Source organism: Tachysurus vachellii, chromosome 15, assembly GCF_030014155.1.
Source record: "Tachysurus vachellii isolate PV-2020 chromosome 15, HZAU_Pvac_v1, whole genome shotgun sequence".
NCBI classification, from domain to species: Eukaryota; Metazoa; Chordata; class Actinopteri; order Siluriformes; family Bagridae; genus Tachysurus; species Tachysurus vachellii.
In genome coordinates, this window is record NC_083474.1 from 6,960,696 (window position 1) to 6,986,869 (window position 26,174).

Here is a 26,174-nt window from a genome sequence, read left to right on the forward strand (position 1 = left end):
AGCAGGTTATGTTAAGTTGTCATTTTCCGATGCTTCGTTCCATCTAATAACTCTCTAAAATTTTTGTATTTTGATATAATAAAATACATGAGAGTGTACTTGTGCGTCTGTGGCTGGTTTATTTGTTGGATTTGCGTTAATACCAAACTTGTATAAAAGTATACGTCTACATTGTGAACACAAGATGGTCAATACGAATCAAACATAGGTTTGAGTTAATACAACTAGAAAGATATCATTTTTATGATTTTTTTTTAATTTACTGTGATATAGTACTGTAGAATCACTACAGAATGTATTGTCCTGAATCTTTAAATACTAAAACCTTTGTCTCAAAGCAGTTTTTTTCTCACAAATGTTGTCCAATAACCATAAAAATTAGAAGCAAGCATCAGGAGTCAAACCAGAAGAAACTCTTAAGTGACTCTAAGGAGTCACTCTAAGGAGTCACTTTGTCTAAGGAGTGATATAATTCACAAATTAGTAACATTTTATGCAATGATTCTACTTTCACTTGATTCCTGGAAAGGTGTCAGGATTTTGACATGTGATTCATTTGTAATCTGCCAATCAGGAAGTCTGTCATGTTGAAATTCACAAAAAAAACCATTATTTGCCTCTTTTTTATTATTTTATTTATTTATTTATTTATTTATTTATTTTCAAATTTGAGCTCAGTTTGAAAAAATGTTTCTCAGATTTTATATATATAATTTAAATTTGAGTTTTATCTCAGTAACGCTTTTGTATATTGACATCAAAACGATATATGAGCAAAATGACATATTAATATATTTACGACATGAGCTAAAGTTAGCAAAAAAAAAAAAAATTGACATTATTTGCAACCTAGGATTGAAAACAGGCAATGTCTGATGACAACTGCTGAGAGATTTTATCCATGCTATTAATAAAAAGACTTCCATCGTATGTTGCTCACATTATCAAGGATTATTGTTTATTGAAACTCAATTGGAACCATGTGACTTTGGATTAACATGAATTAAGGCCAAAATGGACAGCATTGCTATCAGTAAAGATTTTCTTTTAACTTTTCAGAATAATGTGTTGTTACTTACACTTAACATCATACATAATATAATATCAATAAAAATTTCCTTTGTAGTTTGAGCTATTAAGTGTAAAACCACCACAAAGTTAACTGATTATGGGGAAACTTGTATGAGGAAATGGCTTGCATTCAATACATTTTCAGGCGTCCTTATTGACTTGGCCACAAGATGGCGCACTTGTGTGTGAAAGTTCATTCATTCATTCATTCATCTTCTACCGCTTATCCGAACTACCTCGGGTCACGGGGAGCCTGTGCCTATCTCAGGCGTCATCGGGCACCAAGGCAGGATACACCCTGGACGGAGTGCCAACCCATCACAGGGCACACACACACTCATTCACTCACACAATCACACACTAGGGACAATTTTTCCAGAGATGCCAATCAACCTACCATGCATGTCTTTGGACCGGGGGAGGAAACCGGAGTACCCGGAGGAAACCCCTGAGGCACGGGGAGAACATGCAAACTCCACACACACAAGGTAGAGGCGGGAACCGAACCCTGACCCTGGAGGTGTGAGGCGAACGTGCTAACCACTAAGCCACCGTGACCCCCCTTGTGTGAAAGTTAATACAGCGATTTGTAACACGTACAATTTCATTATGATGTCTAGAATAACACCATTTAATATTTATTGCAAAAGCTGAGCATTATTTTTAGTTTGGTTTAGTTTATTGGGACTGCAGAAAAGGATTTACAGTGCACAAACAAAGTTCACAAGGGGTTCTGGATTAAAGGTGGGGTCTCCGTTGTTTGAAAACCAATGTTGACATTTAAAATCACCAAAACAAAAACACCCCTAACCCAAATGGGTGTCACCCCTATATTTATAGCTCCGCCCACACATACATATGTAACCCAGGCAACTAATGGAAAGTAATGTGTCTTTATCATAGCTGATAAAGAAGAACAATATGATTGCAGATAAACAAACAAGCAAAAATGACACACAAGCGTAATCATGTAAAGGACGGCATATATTAGTTCTGTGTAACAAAGCAAAACCAATGTTACTCACCTATCGAGAAGGAAAAAAGCGCCTCGTTGTCTTAAGTAAAGTTGGCCGCATATTCACAGATTGGAGTTTCCCGAGTCAATAACTCCTGAGCTAAACACTGTTACTACACAAAACACGGTTGTAGCTGCCTCTCTACATTACTACGATAGAAAAGAGGTGTTATTTGTGTAGTAACAGCGTTTAGCTCAGGAGTTATTGACTCGGGAAACTCCAATCTGTGAATATGAGGCCAACTTCCTGCTCCTTCAGTTCTCTCCAGCTCTGGAAAGCTGATCCTATATTAACACGGTCCTACTTCTTGCCTTATCGTAAGTCTTTCTTTGCTTTCTTTCTTTGTTTTTATCCTCCATGTCAATGTTAAATCCGCTTTCTGCTAATGTCACACATGCGCACTGAACACTCTCTCCGCCCATATTGACAAGACCCGCCCCTTTCTGCTCATTGGCTACACGTTAGTTTTGTTTTTGTTTAGTTTGTCGTCCCGACTCAGTTTTCTGAAGCATTTCTCAAACAACGGAGACCCCACCTTTAAACCTTTTTTCGTACGGTGGTTTTCACATTGGGGTCTAAGCTGTGGGCTGAATCCAAGTGTGACTGTTCCCAGAGCACCGCAGTGATGCTCTTCTTTTCAGCTGGATTCTATTGAACCCCATTGCATAGCCTTAGAAATATTGCCAAGCTAAGAAACATCCTATTGTTATCTGATGCTGAGAAGCTAGTTCATGAATTCATGACCTCTAGACTGGACTGTTGTAATGCATTACTAGGTGGTTATCCTGCATCTTCAATAAATAGGCTACAGTTAGTCTAATATTCAGCTGCCAGCGTTCTTACCAGGACAAGAAAATATGATCATACTGTATAACCCCAATTGTATCATCTCTACATTGGCTACCTGTTAAGTTTAGAATTACAAACTGCTGCTACTTATGTACAAGGCTCTTAATGGTTTATCTCCCATGTATCTAACTAGTCTTCTAACATGTTACAATCCTTAACGCTCTCTGAGATCACAAAGCTCAGGACTTCTTGTAGTTCCCAGAATATCTAAGTCTACTAAAGGCGGTAGAGCGTTTTTGTATTTAGCTCCCAAACTTAGGAATAGTCTTCCTGATAGTGTTCAGGGCTCAGACACACATTCCAAGTTTAAATGTACATTAAAAATCTCTTTAGTCAGGCGTACACATAATACTTCCCATAATCTCTAGTACATGCATATTATCATCTAGTGCTTGCTAATATTATACAGAAGCTACGCTAATTCCTCTCCACTGCTTCTCTTTTTTCTACTCATCCCGAGTCATCCAGAAATTGTACCAGCTTTAATTGTCTTCCATGTCATGAATATTTTGGACCTTTACTGAGATAAGGCCAATCATGTGAGGATCCTGAGACATCTAGAGATGTACCAGCTCCAGTTGGACAGTTGGAAATATTCAGACATACAAAGAGGAGATTCCAGCTACATGTGGTCTTGGAGGACGCCAACATCCTCATCAATATATATAATCACACCCTCCACCCAAATAAGGATGGGTTCCCGTTTGAGTCCGGTTCCTCTCAAGGTTTCTTCCTTTACCATCTAAGGGAGTTTTTCCTCACCACAGTCACCTCAGCCTCGCTCATTGGGGATAAATACTGTACTAGTGATCCTCTGCTTTTGTAGTCAATCAACCTTTAGCACTTGTATTCTGAAATGAGTTTCTTCTCAGATCAGAACAGTAAAGAGAGATTATTTGATTTACTATAGTCTTCCTGTCTGGTTGAACAACTTTTCCCTCAGATCTCTGTCATTACTACGGTGTTTCCACCCACAGAACTGCCACTCAATGGGGTTTTGTTTTTCACATCCTTGTGTGTAAAGGCTAGGAATCAGGGGGGCACAGGAGAATTGTGAACGCACGCCAGTTTATTTACGGGGCTAGGGCAGCCATTATAAATTATATTTGCAAAATAGGTCTTGGGCTTATGTTTTATATTCGAATTTTCTCTAGAAATCTGAATTAGAATTACCAGGGCACTTATTTGGCACCGCTCAACATGTGTCACGTGACATAAATGTTTTATTTTATTTCATTTGTTCTTTTAAACTACTAAATAAATTATTAATTAGAACAGTCTTTTTATTATTACTTTAAAAAATAAAATGTTTGCGGATGCTATGGGGCGCTTTGTTCTTTCTTGGGGATGCTGAAGCACCTCTCTGGCACAACCTATGCTAGGAATTGATCTTGTGTGTTAAAAAGACCAGAGGTTCAACAGTTTCTTTCATTAACAATTAGGAGATGGACAAAACTAATGCTCAATTTTTTAATTTCTAAAATTCCGATGTTTAAGAAAGCTCTGAATCATCTGATTGGCTGATCACTTGATAAACAGGGGATACACGCTGGTGCTCCTATGTAGGTGTTGGTGATTGTGTATAGATAGATTTCTATACACATTTCAAATGTGTAGAAACCTGACAAACTCAGCTCACTGTACGCTCATGCAATGTCAGTACAGACACCTGTCCTTATTTGTCTCCTTCTATACACAAAGAAGGTGTATAGAATATGGATATGTTCCATGCTACATATGAACATAACACAGTTTCTGTGCGTCATACTGACGTGACTTATGTAATACATATACAGAAAGACAAACCTTTTAAAAGCCACAGAGCTTCTTTAACAGTGCAAGACAGAGGGGTGTGAATACATGCCGCTGTTTATTTTGCTTGTTTTTTTGGTTTGTTTGTTTTTAAATTGGTTTATTTAACAGGGACAGTGCACATTAATAAAACATCACTGTACAGTAAATGTGCCAGGGTTAGCCAAAGGCAATTTTTCGTCTGTACTCCCTAGAACGTATGTTACAAATTCAACCCTAAATACAAATATACAATACAAAATACAAATATACAATTTATAAAATTAAATAATAAACATGCAAAAGGAAGAGGGGTAAAAATAATACAAACCGCTAACTGAAACATGCAAAGCAAAAGCACAGATATAAAAAGCATGCAACAGTATAATACATATATAAATCCACCAAACACAATGAGAGTAAAAACACAATAAAGCATGCACACATGTGTACGCGTGAGTGCTGTGCTTGTCAGTCAACATATACACAACATACAGTGTAAAGCATCAAAATCTTTAAGTGCTTAGTTTTGTAGATGCACAAAAAACCCTCAGCTTTGTTTTAAGCCCTACTGACTCCAATCTTTTAATCCCACCACTCCCTATACTCCCTATTTATATTTGTGTTTGCAAAACATTGACAATTCTTTACTTAACGACAAGCTATAAATTAAAATGATAGATTATGTACACTTTTCAGAATTCCTGACCTCTTCTGTCAAGAAGGGGCAGTCACCGATGATAATAATCATTAGATTATTAGACCTACTGTAATCTTGTGACTGCCTTATTTGCTCCACATTTCTTCTAACATTGTTTAAAACTACATAAACAAGTAAAGTTTAATATATCAAAGGTGGGTCTTTTTATTATTTACAACACACACACACCTACATGCACACACACATGCACGCACACACAAACACACACACACATGCACGCACACACACATACACACACATACACACATACACACACATACACACACATGCACACACACTTAGTAGTAATCTATTACTAGAATGAAATGATTGAAGAAATGAATGAAGAAATGAATGAAGAAAATGATTTCTTTCTCTTTCTGTCTCTCAGAGTTAAAGAGTTGGTGGTATAAATGCTCCTCAGGCATTGACATTCTCTATTACTCAGTTTTCTGATATCATACTGAAATTACAAATTGCTTTTGTAACTCGTTTCTATGCACTTTTTTTTTTTTTACTGTTTTAGTATGTTTTTAATCTCTTTCTTGTCCTGTAGTTTATTCAGATGGACAGGGTCTGCCTCTGAGACGGTGTCATATACAGACAAGTCATATATTGCATCCTTAGCTCCATCCTCACTTACATGAAATGACATTTCAAGGACGCCAAGCCGAAGGAACACAGGACGATAGGAGGAGCATCAGTAGTAGTACAAAGGCAGAAGCTTGCTAGGACAAAATGGCTCCATATCACATCTCAAACCTTAGCAAGAACACCATGTAAAGCAGCAAAGAGATCCGTCTGTAGATCACAGGCCTGACAGATCAGGTCTTTGTGTCCATATAAGATCATGTGAGCATGCATCTGATTGCATATGTAAATATGATAGTGTAAGCTTACATGGATTGTAAGCTTCTGCATAAACATTTCTCCTTCTCCATTAATGCAAATGTCCTCTTAGGTCAAAAACCAGTGTGCATTTGCAGCACAAAAAGATATGAGTGCAATAGCAGTGCACTAGCACTAAAATAACAGCTGTTCGGTTTATATTTTCATGTGCATACTCCGTATAGCGCGTGCACTAGGACATTGACAGGTCATGACGTAACGCAAACATTACGTGAACGCGCCGCTTCTTGGGCACGTGCTATTGGTAAGCATCATCCATATTTACCACTGAGACACGCCACGCCCACAAGCGCGCGCTCGACCGCGGCTCGGGCAAACGAAAGGAACTTTTCAACCGTCGTTTTTAAAAATCATGACAGAAATAAACAGGACGAAGAAAACGACACGGTCCGTGATTTCCTCAGGCAGCTGTTCGGTGAGAATATGACACCACGGTCAGGTGAGTCGTTATTTAATAGGTACATAATGAATTATTATAGATATTTTGTTGTTTGGGAATGAATGACTTTGGTATCTGTAGCTTGTAGCTGGTAGCATTTTGTAGACCAGGTGCGGTTTCTGTCCTCATGACGTCTCATTAACATCACATTACATCTCATAACCGGCTCTGAGTAAAGACCTGGGGCTGTCTAAAGAGGGCTACGTCTCTGGGAAAGCAATGTTTGTTTGTTTGTTTGTTTGTTTTTTTTTACTTCTAACACATTTCCATCATAATTCCCCATAAAAGCGACAGTAACCGAGCCTCAAACTCTCAGAATCCCTTAAAGCTGTGAGGTAATAAACAAAAACTACCCACTGCACCACTATTCCACCTTTTAAACCTTTAATATAACGTATTATGATTAAAAGTATTATATCCATAGAAGAATATAAGCATTTTAGCTCCATAATGTAGAGTTCTGTGATTCTCTTCATTGAAAACACGACCTCTTAATGTCTTAATGTTTCCAGAACTTTCCACCCACCTGTAAGTGGAAGTCTGTATTCTTGATTTTATTTTTGCTAAAAAACAAAGTATAGCAGTGGATTTCTTTGGACTTTGAATGCAAGAGTCTATCCACACTGGTTAGATAACTATTTGTTCTACTTTTTACAACCTAGAGCTGAAGCGAATGGGATGTAATGGTTAGCATGTTTGCCTTAGGGGTTTTGCCTGTATTTTGCATGCTTCAGATACTCAATTTTTCCTTCCTCAGTCCAAAAAGAAAGTCTTTCTCTGTGAAATGGTTCTGCAGATGGTTCTATCTGAAGCATCTCAGCGGTTGGTACAACTTATTCTTCAGTGCATGAAGATCTAGAGGAGGAAGTCCTGTCGCTTAGCAACCAAACATTCATCAACGTCCATAGAATCCCATACCACAATGACAGATGCAGCTCTATTCCCTCATCCATGAAGCAGCATGAAATACTCTGTAGATTATTATTAAACAGCTCTTTAAGAGATTAATGCTGAATTTTGCACTGATAAACGAGAGCCAGACTATGCGCATGTATTGCGAATATGTGTGGAGTTAAAGGTTACATCGAAGGCCACGTGTACTGTAGCTTGTGAAAGGATTTTTAAAGGAAGATTGCTGTGGGTTCAATGCCACGTCATCTGTATATAATCATTTAATCCCTCTTTGTATATTGCAAATTATACAATGATCCTAAAAAACCTCCAACAATGGATCTTGCTGGACACAGAGATGCTCAGAAAGCTATACATACATCACGTGAGTTAATCGTCAAATCCATCAGGGTCAAATGACATCATCGGAAGCACAGATATAGGCCAGTCTCAGCGGTGTATAGTTTCATCCTCTCCACTAATGGATATTCTCTCTAGGTCCTTTTGTTATTATCAAGTGGTAATGTCTGATATTAGACATCTGATGTTTTAAGCTGATTTAGAGCCTTACATAATGAATGCTATTACAGATCAACACTATAACAATCTTAGACTAGTTCTTTGTTTTGATGTTAATAAATAAACCATTCCACAAGAACTAAAATCAAATATGGAATAAATAAGTGCAAGTGATAAACTTTGTTGGATGTCGCACAACATTTTTAATTAATCAATGCTATAACTGATCGCAAAAGGCTGTAGTGTAAATAGAATAAAACACTTTAAATACACTTTAGCATTGTGTTTTTGGGAAAATTTGGGGTGGTAACAATAAATCTGCTTCACTTCGTACTGCAGAAATGTTCAGATTAATTTCCTTCAGTAGCATGTCTTGTGTTTTTGGGCTTATTTAACACATAGCCTTTGTGTGTGAGTAGAAGCCTGTAGAGAGCGTGTTGGAAACTGATTTTTTTGGCTTATAATGAGAGCACATATCAGTTTATAAACATTGTATTAAATAATGAATAGTACAGCTGCGTGTGGGCTGTATCTTTTTATTTATTTATTTTTTTTATAAGAAGCTAATATTATCCTCATTGGCTCAGAATGTCCATGTTTCACACAAAAAAATGCCACAGTCGGTACTGCCAGAAACCAGTTCTGAAAGTATTTTAGTATATTTTATAAGTGAACCACGAACAGTGTTGTTTTACAGACACTACTAATCACATTGTTCTGTTCATCTACAATGCACAGATTCAGGAAATGCAAAATATACCGTCCAGTATACTATAGCTTCTGCTATACCGCCTGCATGCAACAGCTCATAGTGGGTTAATGTCTAGCTATTCTGCTAGCCAAGGTTGGAGCGTTATTCTGAACAGAGCACCGATCTGCTCCCCTCCCTCCCCGGCAGACAGGCAGCTGTTGAGGTGAGGCAGGATCATGGAGGCAGGCAGCGGTATTGCTGCAGCACCGCACAGCGCTGCTCCCACTCCTCCAGGAGACATGGCAATTTCTGATCCCTTCCACGGGTGAGTCGTTTCTTCTCTTGCTGTCTAAAGCCCAAGACTCCTCTTCAGTTTGCTTTGTGGAGGATTATGATTAGTCATGCTGTTTAGTGTGTGTGTGTTTGTGTGTATGGTTGTGTGTGTGTGTGTGTGTGTGTGTGTGGGTGTGAGGGATTTTAAAGGGCTAGATCAAGTATCCTGCTTGATTCTCTGTATATGTTGCAAGACTTGGCAATAACTGCGTGTTGTGAATAGGAACTAATATAGGACACTGCATTATGTTTGTATAAGAGTTTAGTATTCAGATGATTGATGGTTTTTCCTCTTCCTCTTCCTCTCGTCTCTTCTCCTTTCTCGTATGGCGCTTTCACTGATCACAGCTATGATTGTCCATATAAATGACACTTCAGTTTTTTTTTGTTTTTTTTTATATGTTGATGAGGTGTTTTCCCATATAAATGTGTTGAAGTTGCTGCTTGTGTTTTCAGACTAGAAGGATTTGCCCCACTCCAGGGACCAAAAGCTCTTCCCAACTCGCATTGTTTTAACTCCAAATCTCTCATTTCACCTTTACTGTGCACAATAAAAAGCTCCCCAGTCCCCAAAGCTACCTGCACTCACCTTACTCACCCCACGCAGCTACTCAGATTTCAATCAGACTAGTTCTTTATGTCCTTTTTCATTTCTGACCAACTCAGACTGAGCTGTTGTCTTTGTTCACTGTTAGAATGGAAGATTGCTATAGTTTAAGAAGACCCAATGTCTTTATTTTTAAGATTATTTCTCTTCCAAAATTGATAAAGGAATTTGTATTTCCAAAACGATGAGCTAGAATTCGTACACGTTTAAGGACATAAATATTATAGGGTAGTATATAAGTATATGGCATATGAAGACTCGAGTGCTTTCAGATTTGTAGTTGTATGTTGGAGCCACACCTGTTTAACCTGTGTATCTCACACCCAGATCAGAATTTCAATAGCTCTATTCTGTTTGACTCGTCTACTGTTATTTACTTCTTTCCTGCCCTTCTCAGTCTTGCATGTGGGTTTATGCTGCCTCATGCCATTGTGATATTTTGAAAGGGTAAACATGTCTTCAATGCTTAACTTGTGGGTGTGTGCGCGCGCGTGTGTGTGTGTGTGTGTGTGCGTGCCCAGCCCCCACTCATCAGAGCAGGAGAAGGATGAGCAGGATGAAAGGAGGCCGAAGACAGCAGAGAGAGCAGGCTGGGAGGACGCCATCGCGCTTATGGTTAGTATCTGATGCACATGCGCTAGTATACTATATATGCATATAACATTCTATAAGTGTGTGTGTGTGTGTGTGTGTGTGTGTGTGTGTGTGTGTGTGCATGCATATAGGCAAGGAGCGTGACTGTGCTCCCAGAGCTGTCTGCTGACTCGTCTCTCCGCTCGTGCACCAGCACAGCCAGCATGAAGGTCAAGAACGTGAAAAAGTAAGTGCCCCTCCCCTCACAGCTGAGCTCTCTCTCTTTCTCTATCTTTCTCTTTTCCTGTTCTTCTCTCTCACTGTGTTGGCTAGAGCTCCAAATGCATACTGATGAACTGTTCCTGATTTTTATTTGCAGGCTGCCCCTCAGCAAAGTCCATTTCCCCCGCCTGGCAGAGTGTGCCCACTTCCACTATGAGAATGTTGACTTTGGCTCTGTGCAGGTGAGATGATTATTGGGCTTTTTTTTAAAATTTAAAACGCACAACATTTTAAAACACAAAACAGTGAATACATAAGGAAGACTAATGGGTTGATAAATGTTTTTTTGATTAAATGAACTCTTGGCTGCACTTTGAGGTGTGTGGAGATTGTACCTTAATCCATTTGGCTTAGGAGTAGAATCTACTCTTAACGTGTTCACTACATATGTCCTTAACAATAGAAGCATATTTATCATGTAAACACATTAAATAACATTGCATCTTTTTAGTTTTTCCTTTAATTTTCATGACTTTTTTCATCTACTGCAATACCCAGCATGCATTATGCAATCACTGGATGATCTATCAGCTTCCCAGCAGTATTTTTCCCTTATCATCTGGCTTCCTTCTTCATTTACTAATGAGCCTGCTAATAAAAAAAACAAACAAACAGCAAGCCCAAAAATATTCACTCTGCTGGGATTGTAGTCTTTAAAACTTTACTTTCTTCACACTCTAGGAGAGACAAAAAGCAGACATGTTTACAACAGATGTATCAACGGTTAAGTAGATCTTGCTCACTAATGTCAGATGTTAGTTTTTTCAGCAGTTCTTTCTAGCTTCCAGTAGAGAGCAGCAGTCGCATGGTCTCTGCAGGGGATAGATTTAGGGATTGCTTGATTTAGGGAGTTGCTATTCGTAATGTACTGTATATACAGTGCACTGTAGTATAGACACCCTGGCAGGATAGAGCTGATTTCTGCTTTACCCTATTCTAGTCATGTGATCTATACACACACACACACACACACACACACACACCACATGTCTGCTGTACTGCAGTAAGCTACGCCTACTGTTTGAGGGTTCTAAGTGAAATACTGCAGTGCCACAGACACAGGCACACACTGTACTGCTGTGTGCAGTCTGCTAAAGCACACACATTCTCTTAAAGGCAACACTGAATTCAGCTTATCCTGTCAAAGACAAGCTCCTTAAATATATTTTGTAATACAAAAGAAACTATATATTTCACCTGTACATATCAAAAGAACAAATCAGGCAGTGAACCTGATAGAACTGAATAGAATTATTATGTGCGGTTACCAACGAGGACATGTACAACATCAGAGGTAAATCCTACCACGAATCAAATGCTGAGACACTGTGCAGGATTTGAATACAAACACCACATGAGCTTTTGTGGTTTTGAGCACCTTTTGGGTTTGTGTCATCTGATCTGCTTAGCTTTATGCCATCTTAACTTTAGCTAACATTATGTTACCTAATACTACATTATCAGCTTATGACGATGTATTGTTTGGCGATTTTTACATACAATCAGTTTAATAAGAACAACTCATTGAGTTTTCTAACCAGCCAATCATGTGGCAGCAGTGAGATGCAGGTCAAGAGCTTTAGTTACAATTCCCATCACATGTCAAGAGGTGGAAGAATGCGATCTTTGTGATTGTGATGGTAGCATGGTTGTTGGTTTCAGACAGGTTGGTTTGAGCGTTTTAGAAATCTCTTAGGATGTTTTCACTTACATTTTATGCAAAATGCCATTTAAAAAATAGCCATTCATGATTTTTTTTTTTTATCATGATACTTAGATGTATAATTTCAGCGAGCCTGTCCCCACTGTGGGCTCATACACCTATGTTTGGCTGATCGGAGAGGAACCTGGTGTGGTTTTGGTATATTGTGGTATATAGATTTGGTATATTGTGTATGCTGAGGTACTTTTCTGCTCACCATGGTTATAAAGAGTCGTTACTTGATTTAGTGTACTGTAGGTTTGAGGCTGTGTATTTGCTAGGGTTTCTAAAGCACTCCCTGGACCCTGTCACTTTGGCTATATGATGTAAACAATAAAAATATGCAATTTAAATTTACATAAACACAGTGAGTAGGATATGATTTTTTTTTTAACAAAACTACAGGATTTTTTGTTAAGAGAAGATTTCTCTTCTGAAAGATTTACAAAATCCCTTTGGATCCAACTTGATAAACATGGCCTATTGTCGTTCCCCTCCCAACCATGGCTAATGAATACAGGTTGTGATCACGTTAAAGAACTAAAGAAAGGGACATGCTGGATTATATCCAAAAAAGATTTCCAAAGAAATTGTTGCTGTATTCTCAGAGGCAGTGTGAATGTCAGACAGATTTCAGATTAGGGCTGGGCGATAAAACGATAACGAGATGTATCGCGATAGACACGTGATCGATAGCGATAAAAAATGTGCTCGATAAAACGTTCGATATTTTTTATTCCTCGTCGAAGCAAGTTTGGTTGCATTAACAAAGGCACCCACTCTCTGGTAACCTAGCAACGTAGGGAGTGACACGCTAACAATTATGTAACAGTACCACGTTTGGTTGTGCCATATTGTTGTCTTGTGCTGGTGCTGGATTCCTCTTCAGTAACCGGCGACTGATAAGCATACTGTAAAATGAGCCGGAGCGAGCGAGGAAATTGTAAATAAAAGAAGAAAAGTCAGCTCGCCAGTACGGCAGTTTTTTGGATATTATAACTAGGGCTGAAACGATTCCTCGAATAATTCTATTACAAAAATTATTCCAAGCAAATTCCTCTGCCTCGTAGCCTCTTTTAATTAATTTTAAAGCTCATGTCACGTTCTTGTGCAATTATCTTGTGTGTGTGTGCGCGTGTGTGGGTGACAACGTGCTTGCGTAAATGCGGAAGGAGACGCGAGGAGTTAGCGGTCTTTTGATTTGAGCGGGCGGGCTCGTGTGGGCTCGTGTGGGCTGCAAAATGGAAGGGTGCGATAACAATGTAAATGAGCAAAGAGAAGAAGCAAACAGCAGAAAACGACAGAAAATGTCCAAGTTTTGGGACACCATCAGAGCGTCTGTTTTCAGCAGCAGGAAACTGCTTCAAAGCGCAGGGCAAACCTCAGTTCTGAGCATGTTGTTACTTTTTCCGTTGCAATCACATTCTCTTTTAAAGACTTTTAAAGCACACACGTTGAGAGAGAGAGACTTTTATATTCTGATTAATATATATATATATATATACATATATATATATATATATATATATATATATACTTAAAGCACTCGGTGTAAAACCATGCATGGTCTCTACAGTAGGTCCAAGTTCCTGTCCATGTTTTTTGCCTCTTAAATACCACAAAGCATTCCAAATTAGACAGTAAAGGCTTATGTTATGCCTGAGCTGTAGATTTAGAATCTTTTAGTTCTGAAAGTTAAGTTACATGACTTAAAGGCAGTATTTTTGTATTATTATTACTATTTATTTTAATGTATGCCTTAGTTTTGATACTTTAAAAAGGGTTCATTTAAAACCCAGAATGTTTGGCACTTAAATGTACTTAATTCTCCTCAGTCAACTTTTTGTCATTGTTCAGTACAGACAGAGAAATGGGTAATATCTAAATGTTTATTTTTGATAGAAAATATTGTTGTATGCATTTAAAAAATAAAAGTTCAAACTTTTATCTAAAAAGGAAACCAATTAGTTACTCATTTTAAGAGACCTGTCTTATTTTCCCTTGTATATTTAACATTAAGCAAAAATACATTTTATCAGATTCATCTATGAAATTTTTGGTAGAATACTCGAATACTAAAATATTCAATAGCTACAGCCCTAATTATAAGTCTACGAAAATATACTTGAATAGTTCAACTTCTAGTATGATTAGAGTAAGTTAAGTTACTTGAGTTGAGTTACTTTTTCATATTTCTGCAGGTTTTATATTTCAATGTTACTGTAATCAGGTTTGTTTTTATATTACAGATGTATCTCAGTCTACCTCAGTTTTATTTATGTTTAAAAAACACTGCACATATTTTAAAACACTTTATTCACCAGAAGGTGAACAGCTTGTGAACTTGCACTAAACTTGCACTAAATTCTCAGGTTTCTCTGTGTATATATTTAACACTTTGCACTATTTTATTACACTTTATTAAGCATTTCTTACATTTTCTTTCATTTTTCACCTTAAATGTTAAGAGATAATTAAGTGTTCATTGTGACTTTAGACTTATGTTTACATTTTAATTATTTGAGTTTTCCTGGTTGTTGACATTTCTGTCTTAATAACTGAAGGGATTACGATCAGAGGAAGGTTAAGTTTAAAATAAAAATGTTTAATTGTAATATATTTTTCTCCTGGTCCTTATTTTAAATGGGCCATAAAAAAGTAATAATTATCGATATCGACCGATATGAAACACTGATATCATGATACAGTTTTCGGGCATATCGCCCAGCCCTACTTCAGATCAGGTTTACAGAGAAGTAGCTCCATGTAGAGATGTAAAGAGCAGCTTTGGTTTCTCGCTGATTTGAGTTTTCTAATTTCCCGTTTCCAGTTAATGCTCCAGGCTGAGATTAACTCTCATTGACTCAGATGTAAATCTTAAAGCCATAATCCTCAAACCTTCACTCACTCAGCACTGTTTTACTACTGATCATCCTGAAGCCAAAGTTTTCCTAGGGCTCAGAGTTGAGTGGACATCCAGCCATCCATCCGTTTATTTTCTCTATGGCTTATTCTACGCAGTGTCACGGGGAACCTGGAGCTTATCCCAGCTCATAAAGCCTGAACGGGGAGGGTCGCACACTACATTCAGCCTGAAATGCATGTCTTCTGACTGGGGAGAGGAAACCAGAGTTCAAAAAAAGGACAAAAAGAACATGAAAACTCAAATTTACAAACGATTCCCTTTTGCATCCAGGTAGCTAAATGAGGCCTATTGTTGTTGTTTTTTCCCTCCAACCATGGCTAATGAATACAAGTTGTGCTAATATTAAAAGATAAAATAAAGGAACTCGCTGGACTAAAGTGTCCACACTACCGTACGAGTTATACTTTATCCAAAAGAAATCTTTGCTGCATTCTCAGGCCTTGAGAGCAAAGGGATGGATGGATGGATGAATGGATAGATGGACAAGTGGAGGGATGGATGGACATATGAGCTCCAGAAAGGCTTTTGCTTCAGTTTTTTTATTGATAGTGCAGGCTATCGATAGGTGTCAATTAGCCTACAATGCATGTCTTCGTACTGGGGAGGAAACAATAACACTGAAGAGCACTGAAGCACATTACAACCATTACATTACAATCTCCAGGCACACAGCATGGAGGCAGAGCTCAAACACCCAACCCCAGGTGTGAGGCCAATGGGCAAACCACAAAGCCACTGTTCTCCTATAGTTGGCATGCAGTAAGATTTTTTTGCTGATATCTCTGCATATCAGTATTCTTCGATATCACAGAAAAAAATTATTCAATTAAGCATTGGGTTATTATTCTGAAAATCACAGCATGTTCTTTCTCTGCTTTTATTTCTTGATGAAAAAAGGGAAAGGGTTTCATGTGCCCATTATCTGATTCTATAAAACCTAGCTGAATCATTTGCCTTATATCTAAGATCCCATCCCTTGCTAGAATGAAACCTGTAAACCTACTGCAAGTCTGTCAGCTAGCCTTACCTCGCTTGTGAAGATTCCGATCTGAAACAGTGAGCAGATCAGATTCTCTGGCCCTAAAGCAGGGACAAATGAACAGTCTGTATAAAGTTTGTGGAGAATTTCTTTAAGCATTAGTGTTTCCTCAACAGAACAAGGCTTGTGCTGCATCGTCCTGCACGGGAGGAATTTTAATCCGCAGATCGTATGACGTGAACAATATTAGTCGCAGTTTCTCTGTTTGGCTGCAATACCAAGCAATTGCACCATCTTTATTTTAATACTTTTAAGATATCATATAAAAAAGAATTAATGGGTAGAAAGTCATCTGTGACATTTATGGACACACTTTGCGTCTGAAGGTGGCTGCTAGAGAAATGATAGCAAAGATAAAGTTTCATCCAATTATTTTCTGTTAACACGTTTGGTTGATCGATCAGTTCTGAACTTCCGTGGAACAACACCAACGATTGTTTAAGAGAAATTCACATCTTGGTATGAAAGAAGAAAAGCCGAGCTGATTTCTTTCCAGCCTATACTGTAGTTTCATTTTTTAGATCTGTAACATGTCTTTGGCAGTGATGTGACCTTCATTGGGGTTACTGGAAGTGCAGTGTGAAAATCGCTACTGTCTAAAATACAGATGACACAAAAGGACTGAATTTCTAGACTACCATATTTGGCATGAAGCTAGTAAAGTGATGCACATTTCAGTATGCGTGTGTAATAGTTTGCCCCACATTTTTCTTATCATGTGATCGATGAGTCAGTGCTCTGTGTAATGCATTACTCAGCTCTAATAGATTCATTGTTGAGCCACTGATTGATATTAGATTTTATCCCTCCCATTAGCATCTAATACGATGGCCAGACATCCCTGCCTGTCCGTGCACATCTCTTTACATTTACTGAGAGAAAGCTCTCTCCGCTCTGTGCACGCTGCTCCATCTGAGCCCTCTTTAGTCCCACAGCACCTCAGGGGCAGGGCTTCCATCCAGTGCAGGAGTGAGGATCGGATTTGTCCTCTTTTACCAGTCGTAACTGGACACGGTAGCACACACATCCGTTCCACTGCAGTAGCAGCTTGCTGGAAATGCTCTCTGTAGTAACGTGGGTCTGAATCTGGATCTTTAAAGGAGAGGAGGGGCCGTTTGCTCAGTGAGCCTCGACTGATAGATGGAGGAATCTACTGTATACGCAGCGTGACGGGTTGCCTGTGTGTGTTAGGTGTTGTCCACCCAAAGCATGCGTCAGTGCCGTGCAGGCTGGCCTGGGAAGGGTACAGTGTGGTGAGGAGTGACCATTTTCTCTCTTTTTGATAGATTTTGGTTTATTAAGGAAGAGAAGCACATGCTGATGCGATTAATGAGTTGTATGTAGCTTCATGCTGAGATGCTCTGTTTGGCTTAAAGATGGTGTTTTTTTCTTAACGACATTTTAACCGTCTGCTGAAATGAAGAGTTATGAGCATTTTCACTGCTTTTGTCAGCTTACATTGCTATTTATTTAATGATGGATTTATTCCTTAGCCCTAAGCTGAAACTGCGTACGTGTGATAGTAAATGAATATATGTGACATTCTACAAGTAGTTCTCTTTTAAACCATTGAGTGTCTTAATATTTCAGTTTCAGTACAACTGGGTCATTTAGTCTCTTGTGCGCTTGCATTAGGTTTTGCTATAAATAATCCACGCTTTAATATTTCAGTGCTCTGTCAAGGTAGTTCAGTATAGTTCTCCATTCTCTTTCTATTGCTTAAGTCGTCCATATGTCTCCCATCTTGTGTTTTATGGACTGATGTAATACATTTTGAATGATATTCTTGACATGTGATTAAAGAGTATTAAAGCAAGATCAGACATTAAAATTACAGTCCAGTTTGGCTTCCATGTAGATGAAGAAAACAAGTAAAAGTTTTAAAAACAACATCAAAAAAAAAATTTTTTTATGCATAATAATAATAATAATAATAATTCCCAGGCATCTGAATAAACCCAGACAATTTTTTTGAGTGTGGTAAAGAAATAGCTGTATTTTATACTGCAGTGTTTATTTTTTTCTGAATAAAAGAAGAATGAACATATATTTATTTGTATGACTGTATAAGTGTGTAGGACGTCTGGACGCTTTTAACAAATTCACAGACATAAAATTGTCTCTCATTAGCTTTGAACTGTGCTGACATGGCTCTTACTCTGCCTGGCTCCACCTCATAGGCTGTCCAGCTTTCCTCTTAATCACTCCTGTCTTTCTGTCTGCCTCCAGCTAACACTGACCTGTGATGAGAACGATCTGACACGCAGCGGCCTGAACTCCAGAGAACTGGTGTATCTTGTGCAGATCTGTTGCCAGGTATGATGTTTTTAAATGTGTGTGTGTGTCTTTGTGTGCCTGTGTGCGTGTGTGTGTGCATGCGTGTGTGAGTGTGTGTGCGTGTGTGAGTTCTGTAGTGTTGTCAAAAAGGAAAGACCATTAGTTTGTTATGGCAACAGTGGAAAAGTCAAGCTTTGTTATTATGGTAAAAAAGAAGAGGGAAGTTATAAAAAGAGCTGCAAGCTTAGATCAAAAAGCAAAACAACCACAAGTAGTGCACTTGGTTTTTTCTCTTCTTTTTTTCTTTTAGAAAGAAACTCCACTTAAGGAATAAAGTAAGAAGGAAAAAGATGCATGCTAAACAAATATGTTCTCTTTGCTAAAGACAAACATGTCTGTTAATAAGTATGTACATTTACTGTAGTAGTGCAGGAAGGAGACTTTCCTTATTGAGGGGATGTGTGTGTATAAACATGAGGATTTTCAATCCAGTGTGTTGTGTACTGCATATCTTTCTGTTCTGAAGAAAATCCTATTATTCACTTTATAGGAACTCTAGACAGATCACGTTCAGCTAGATTTAGTCATGCAGCTTATTGATCGTAACCCAAGCCTATGTGCGATTCAGTATCAGGAGATCTCTTTTGGACTTAAATTGTCTTTACCACAATAAATGATCTGCGATGTAGAGGAGCAAATGATTAGATCAATAGTCTTGCCTATTTTTTGGATTCAGCTGGGTTTTGTTTGTCCTTGTATCTAAATGGTACTACGTCTATAAAGCTGGTTAAACATAACACGCCTTGTACAACTATTAAGTTAGCAGGTCACATTATAAACTACTTGAAACCATCACAAATTTATCAAGCCACTTTTACAATGTCACACTTTGGGGTTGGAGGTTTAATTCTCACTGAAAATGGATGGGACTTCCATTATGTAGTAATAATAATAATAATAATATTAATTTTCTCTTGATTTATTTCAGAAAGAAGCATGATTCACTCTTTCAAGGGTCTGATTGAATTTAAGCTCGGTGTGAAACCCCTTCTTTCAACATTTAGTCTGACTTGTTTGACTATGGTTACATTACAGTATATGTTACTTATTTGGCTAATGGTTTGCAGTTAAGAAAAGATCCACCCCTAGCAGGTGAGGGGTTAAGAGCCTCGATCAGGGGCCTAAGCTGATCGAAAATAGGGATTTGCATCAACAATAAATGTAGTATTTTAGCTCATTAATGGGAAATAAAAGCTAGCAATGTACAGTATGTTCAACTTAGCTAACATACCTAGCTAACTACAGGATCTCTTTAAATTCTCCACAATCATCTTCATAATAGCAATTTATTTGTCAACACACGTCTGTGTCTTTATCATAGCTGAAGGGAAGAACAATACGATTGCAGATAAACAAACAAGCAAAAATGACACACAAGCATAATCATGCAAAGGACAAAGGCATATATTAGTTCTGTGTAACAAAGCAAAACCAACATTACTCACCTATCGAGAAGGAAAAAAGCGCCTCGGCGTCTTAAGTAAAATTGGCCACATATTCACAGATTGGAGTTTCCCGAGTCAATAACTCCTGAGCTAAACACTGTTACTACACAAAACACGGTTGTAGCTGCCTCTCTACATTACTACGATAGAAAAGAGGTGTTATTTGTGTAGTAACAGCGTTTAGCTCAGGAGTTATTGACTCAGGAAACTCCAATCTGTGAATATGCGGCCAACTTCCCGCTCCTTCATTTCTCTCCAGCGCTGGAAAGCTGATCTTATATTAACACGGTCCTACTTCTTACCTTATCGTAAGCCTTTTTTTGCTTTCTTTCTTTGTTTTTATCCTTCATGTCAATGTTAAAACTGCTTTCTGCTAATGTCACACATGCGCACTGAACACTTTCTCCACACATATTGACAAGACCCGCCCCTTTCTGCTCATTGGCTACACGTTTGTTTTGTTTTTGTTTAGTTTGTCGTCCCGACTCCGTTTTCTGAAGCATTTCTCAAACAACGGAGACCCCACCTTTAATACATCTTAATACCTCTGGAGTAATATACATGTAATTACACTTTGAATCCTTTAAATAATCTTTGTGATGTATCTATTCCTGGTACTTTAAGATGTCAAAGATTCCATCCATCCATCCCTCCATCTATGTAGCCTCTATACTGCTTTTCTCACACAAATGTAACAGGACCCTTGGAGGCAATGCCGTGGTCTCAGGGCACAAGCGACAGACACACAATATATTGCCTATGGCAGCGCGGAATCCTCGTCAGTGTACATCGGTCGTTCTGCCTCGTCCTTTGTCCTGTCTAGTTTTTGTCCATGTTCCTGTTTGGTGTATATTAGTTATTAAACCCTATTTATTTGAAGCTCTCCTGTATTTGGGTCTGTCTTCCTTATCCCGGCTGTGACACCGGCTGCGTACGGCAAACATTTTATGAAGGATTTCAGAAGACATTTTGCTACAAAGTGTTAATTTCTCCTACTGTATGTATTTAGACTTTTAGGGGCACCCTGAATATTTATTAATCATGCCACTTGAATATTTTGATTGAAAATCTGATAAAATTGTATCAGATCTTACAGTTTGCAAAAAAACTTTTGTGTGCAGGTCAGAGCTTAGACAAGCTCAAACACACTGAGAGAAAAAAAGAGAAAACGTTAGCAATGTGGACATTAAAGAACCAATTTGTAAAAGGATTATATAAAAAATCTACTGTTATGTTTTCCTTTGCAGGAACTATTTAACAACCAAAGAAGGAAAGTCAACAGTGTGCATGTCGCCACTCGTTCTTCCAGTTGACCATTTTGTTTCAGGGGTAGAAATCACAAGCAGGTGATCATATTTAACATTGGGGTTTAACTTCAAAACAAGCAGGTCTATAAATAATGTCTGTGGTGAAACTTTGGCTCACTGTGCCCCTTTGCACAAGGACCTCCATACAGCCTGTTAGCCCCGTTATGGCCAATAGCGCTGTCTATACAGGCTTAACAGGTCAAAAGTCAAGTATGGCTATTCTTCCACTGCTCTCTTTTTGCTCTTATTCTGATTTGCATAAATATTACTACACTATCTAGAAACCTGTTTTAGTTCAAATAGCATTAGTCAATTTTGCTAAGTAAAAAAGTGACATTTATATAATCATTAATTACTGTTAGGTAAATAATCAGTAGTGGATTAAAAGTGACAGTCGAAAGGAAGGACCAATCATCTAATTATGGGATCTTTGCTATGGCCAATGTTTTCTTTTTCATCTCTTTGGTTTTGTTCTCCTCATTTATATTTATGATCAAAAGGCTTTCTGATACGTTTACCAAGTAGGCTGGCAGCTCCACCGAATAACTTCAACTAAGCCAAGCGGTGTAATTGGAGCGAACTGTAATGACTTCTGAATCACTTAATGAGATCAGACAATGGTTAATGGACCATAATGTATGTTTCCCAGAATTTCTACAAATATGGAAAACCACAGATTTGGTATAATAGAAAAGCAAAGTAATAAGGAAGAAGTAAGAGTATCTACAGTAACCCACATATCTACAGTTTAAAGTAAATCGTTAGTCAAACACTGGCATCAATGATCAGGCCTAACTCACTTGTCCCAGAGTAACTACACCACTGAATACTGTCAACTTGAATCCTTTGAGTCCTTCGTGTGGAAAGTTCAGGGTTTAAACATTCCATGTCTCTAATAAACACACAAATAAAATATGTAAATCATGTACACATTTAAATAATGTGCTGAATGTTCATTATTGGGATTATTTTAATTGTTCATGTGGTCTGTGGATTTTGCTTGTACACTATATGGCCAAAAGTGTGTGGACCCCTAAACAGTCTGAACCATTCTGTTATAGTAAGCTTGAATTTTCTGTCTAAGTCTTGTGTTCCTTAAAGTGAAAACACAAACCCCATGTTTATACATGTTTAAATAGCTCATTTCTGTATGTTTGTGATTCTTTAACCATCTTAACAGACATCTTAACAACATCTTTGTAAAGTGAGCCTTGACTTTAAAAGTCCGCGCCGATGAACTTTCACAGTCAACCTGGTGCATAACTTGGTTTAATTGTTATAGGTTTTATGTAGAGCCTTTTAAAATGTTTGCGCTAAAGGTGGTGATCAATCCTGTGTAATACTTATTTGTTTGTCTAACAGGGGAAGAAGTGGATTGTGAGACGGTCATATGAAGACTTTCGTGTGCTCGACAAACACCTCCATCTCTGTATATATGACAGAAGGTTTTCCCGGCTCACTGAGCTTCCTCGATTTGAGAACCTGAAAGTCAAATCAGAGGTATTCCATACCCAAGAGTTTCTTCTCACGAGTCTTTTTCTTCATACATATATTTTTTTATATATTTAATTTCTTGATATTTATTTCTGTATTTAATTCCAAGTATTTCAGGTCAATAGTGCTGAGTAGTAACAAAGGAACAAAACAAGAAAGGAAATAATCAGTGATGGTTTGCATTGATCTTTTTTTTTTTTAACTTTATACAATGAGATTATTTGTCTCATTGACGTTCTTCAACATAATTGCAAATATGAAAATAATAGTACTGATTGTTAGCAATTTTTCTGATAAGAGGCATATAATAATAATAATAATATGCAATTTTAAATAGTAAATAAAGACAAATTTAACAATAATTAATAAATGACAATAATCAAAAATTATTATACATGAATAGTAAATAAATAATTATATACTAGTAGTTAATTCAACAACAGCAATAATAATAATAATAATAATAATAATAGTCATATTTATTATTTGGAATAATAATCCATATTTGTCCTCATGGCATTGGTCCTTTAGACTAGAGAAAAGTGACACTGAAACACTATAATGCTGATTGTCCTGTTATGTATATAACTCCTATTCAGTATATAATTATACATAATAATTCCTTATGCAAATCCGTATACGGATTATTTGTTTGAACAAATCATATCCTCTGATTTTTCCCTGCTATCACATACTGTAGTGTTGATTGCAGCAAACACGTACATGGCCCTTTTTTTCTCATGCTTATGAGATTTGCATAAACACAGACAAGCAAATGAACTTAAAACCTGTCCTTGAAACATCCATTCAAATGAGGAAGCAGTTATGGGAAGGGCAAAAGATACACTGACGAAACGTTGTACCAATTCTGTAATGGAGGGAAGGTTAAGTGACTAATACATTAGGATTTGGAGCATGTCAGTTTTTTTTTAATGATTCAGAGGTTTATTACTTCCCTTGTTCATCAGTCTTTCCTCTTGCTTTCTCAGCCACTTTCCCAGATGCTTACTGCCTACCTTTCTCGCCTCTCGACCATCGCTGACAACAAGATAAACTGTGGGCCTGCTCTGACATGGATGGAGGTAAAACATGCACCAGTGGTTCAATCAGTTCCACTCTTCCTTTAATCCCTTTTCTTCTCCTGCTTTGTGTTAAAGGGCTGAAGCAACCGCTCACGCCCGTCTTCTCATGTAACATTAGTCAGTTGACAGATACAAAGCACCTCTGTACCCGAATGAACTCAGATTTCACTCACATAATACGCCTGCCAGGCTATTGTGTAGTGTGACTCTATTCAGACACTAGAGTTTGGCAGAAATATATCGTCTTCAGAGAAACTTATTGAACAATTTGACAAAAGTACATGGGACATTTTGGTATGGAGTGTATCGGTGGTTAGTATAGAGTTGCATGAACTTGACAGAAAAGGTTATACACATGCAAATTTTTAAAAACCCTCCAGTGTCCCTCGCTGAGATTAGTCACTTTAAGGACAGCACACAATGGAAACTTGTTCAAGTGCTTCTTTGTTGAACAGCCTTTAATGGTTAGTATAGAAATACCTTTCTTTTGTTCATTTGAACTGCTGTGAACTTGTTTTGAATTCAGGATTACAAATAACATGAGGTGATACTCATTCATACAGTGGTGTGAAAAAGTGTTGACCCCCTTCCTGATTTTGTATTTTTTTGCACGTTTGTCACACTTTAATGTTTCAGATCATCAAACTAATTTAAATGTTAGTCAAAGAAAACACAAGTAAGCACATCATGCAGTTTTTAAATGAAGGTTTTTATTAGTAAGGGAAAACAAAATCCAAACCCACATGGCCCTGTGTGAAAAAGTGTTTGCCCCTAAACCTAATAACTGGTTGTCCCACCCTTAGCAGCAAAAACGGCAATCAAGTGTTTGCGATAACTTGCAATGAGTCTGTTACAGCGCTGTGGAGGAATTTTGGTCCACTCATCTTTGCAGAATTGTTGTAATTCAGCCACATTGGAGGGTTTTTGAGCACGAACCGCTTGTTTAAAGTCATGCCACAGCATCTCAATAGGATTCAGGACTTTAACTAGGCCACTCCAAAGTCTTCATTTTGTTTTTCTTCAGCCATTCACGAGTAGACTTGCTGGTGTGTTGTGGATCATTGTCCTGCTGCCGAACCCAAGTTTGCTTCAGCTTGAGGTCACAAACAGATGGCCGCACATTGTCCTTCAGGATTTTCTGGTAGACAGAAGAATTCATGGTTCCATTTATCACAGCAAGTCTTCCATGTCCCGAAGCAGGAAAATAGCCCCAGACCATCACACTGCCACCACCATATTTTACTGTTGGTACGATGTTCTTTTTCTGAAATGCAGTGTTACATTTACACCAGATGTAAAGGGACACACACCTTCCAAAAAGTTCAACTTTTTTTTCAAATTTTTTCTTGGAACTCTGCCATGTAGGCCATTTTTTCCCAGTCTTTTATGGTGGAGTCATGAACACTGACCTTAACTGAGGCAAGTGACGCCTGCAGTTCTTTGGATGTTGTTGTGGGGTCTTTTGTGACATCTTGGAGTCGTGCAAAAAAAAAAAAAATCAGGAAGGGGGCCAACACTTTTTCACACCATTGTACCTGCTTAATAAATGTGTCGGTTTGGAAAAACTCAAATGGTGAAATCATGAAATTTTCTGTATACGCTGTAAATTTCTGAAAACTACACGTTTTCCTGTAACTCAAAAATAAAAGTTAAGTCTGAGCATTTTAAAGCAAAAAGAAATTGTGTTTACAGATTCAAGTTTAATTCCACATGAACTAATCAACTGCTATGTACAGTATAGGTTTCATTTATATTGAATTTGTATTATGCCTTAAATAAGTATTAAATAAAATCTGAAAGTAATAACTATGACCATAAAATCGCCATCTTGTTGTAGATATACAGCAGCCTAAAACCATCTTTGCACCTTCATTTGTTAAATGTCTTCGCATCTTCTTGATCTAAGGATGCTTTGCTACCTCTAGGCAGTTAGCATGTTTGCCTTGACCTCTGGGCTGGAAGTTCAATTCCTGCTTCCACCATGCTTAGTGCTTTGGGGTTTCTTCCCCAGTCCATGTGGTGTAGGCTGATTGGCGTAAAAGTGTGGATGTGATTGTGCCCTGTGTTTGGTTGGTACCACATCAGTCCCCAGGGATAGAGTCCTTGACCATCTCTTTGACCATGTGTCAGATAAGTGATACAGAAAATATATAGATGGATGGTTACTGTTA

General features: G+C 37.9%; 1 protein-coding gene across 2 annotated transcripts in view; it reads left to right on the forward strand.

Moving 5' to 3' along the window:
- The first annotated feature begins 6,636 nt into the window (after window positions 1-6,636).
- arhgap32a (Rho GTPase activating protein 32a) overlaps window positions 6,637-26,174 on the forward strand; it is a 31,223-nt gene continuing 11,685 nt past the window's right edge. Inside the window, exons 1-8 of one of the 2 annotated variants that reach the window (XM_060888453.1) lie at window positions 6,637-6,775; window positions 9,084-9,201; window positions 10,338-10,431; window positions 10,542-10,636; window positions 10,769-10,853; window positions 18,568-18,654; window positions 22,790-22,927; window positions 23,911-24,003. In XM_060888453.1, the coding sequence (XP_060744436.1) occupies window positions 9,113-9,201; window positions 10,338-10,431; window positions 10,542-10,636; window positions 10,769-10,853; window positions 18,568-18,654; window positions 22,790-22,927; window positions 23,911-24,003 (681 nt within the window). In that variant the 5' untranslated portion in view covers window positions 6,637-6,775; window positions 9,084-9,112. The remainder of the gene's footprint in view (window positions 6,776-9,083; window positions 9,202-10,337; window positions 10,432-10,541; window positions 10,637-10,768; window positions 10,854-18,567; window positions 18,655-22,789; window positions 22,928-23,910; window positions 24,004-26,174) is intronic. The other variant, XM_060888454.1, reaches the window with a different exon arrangement.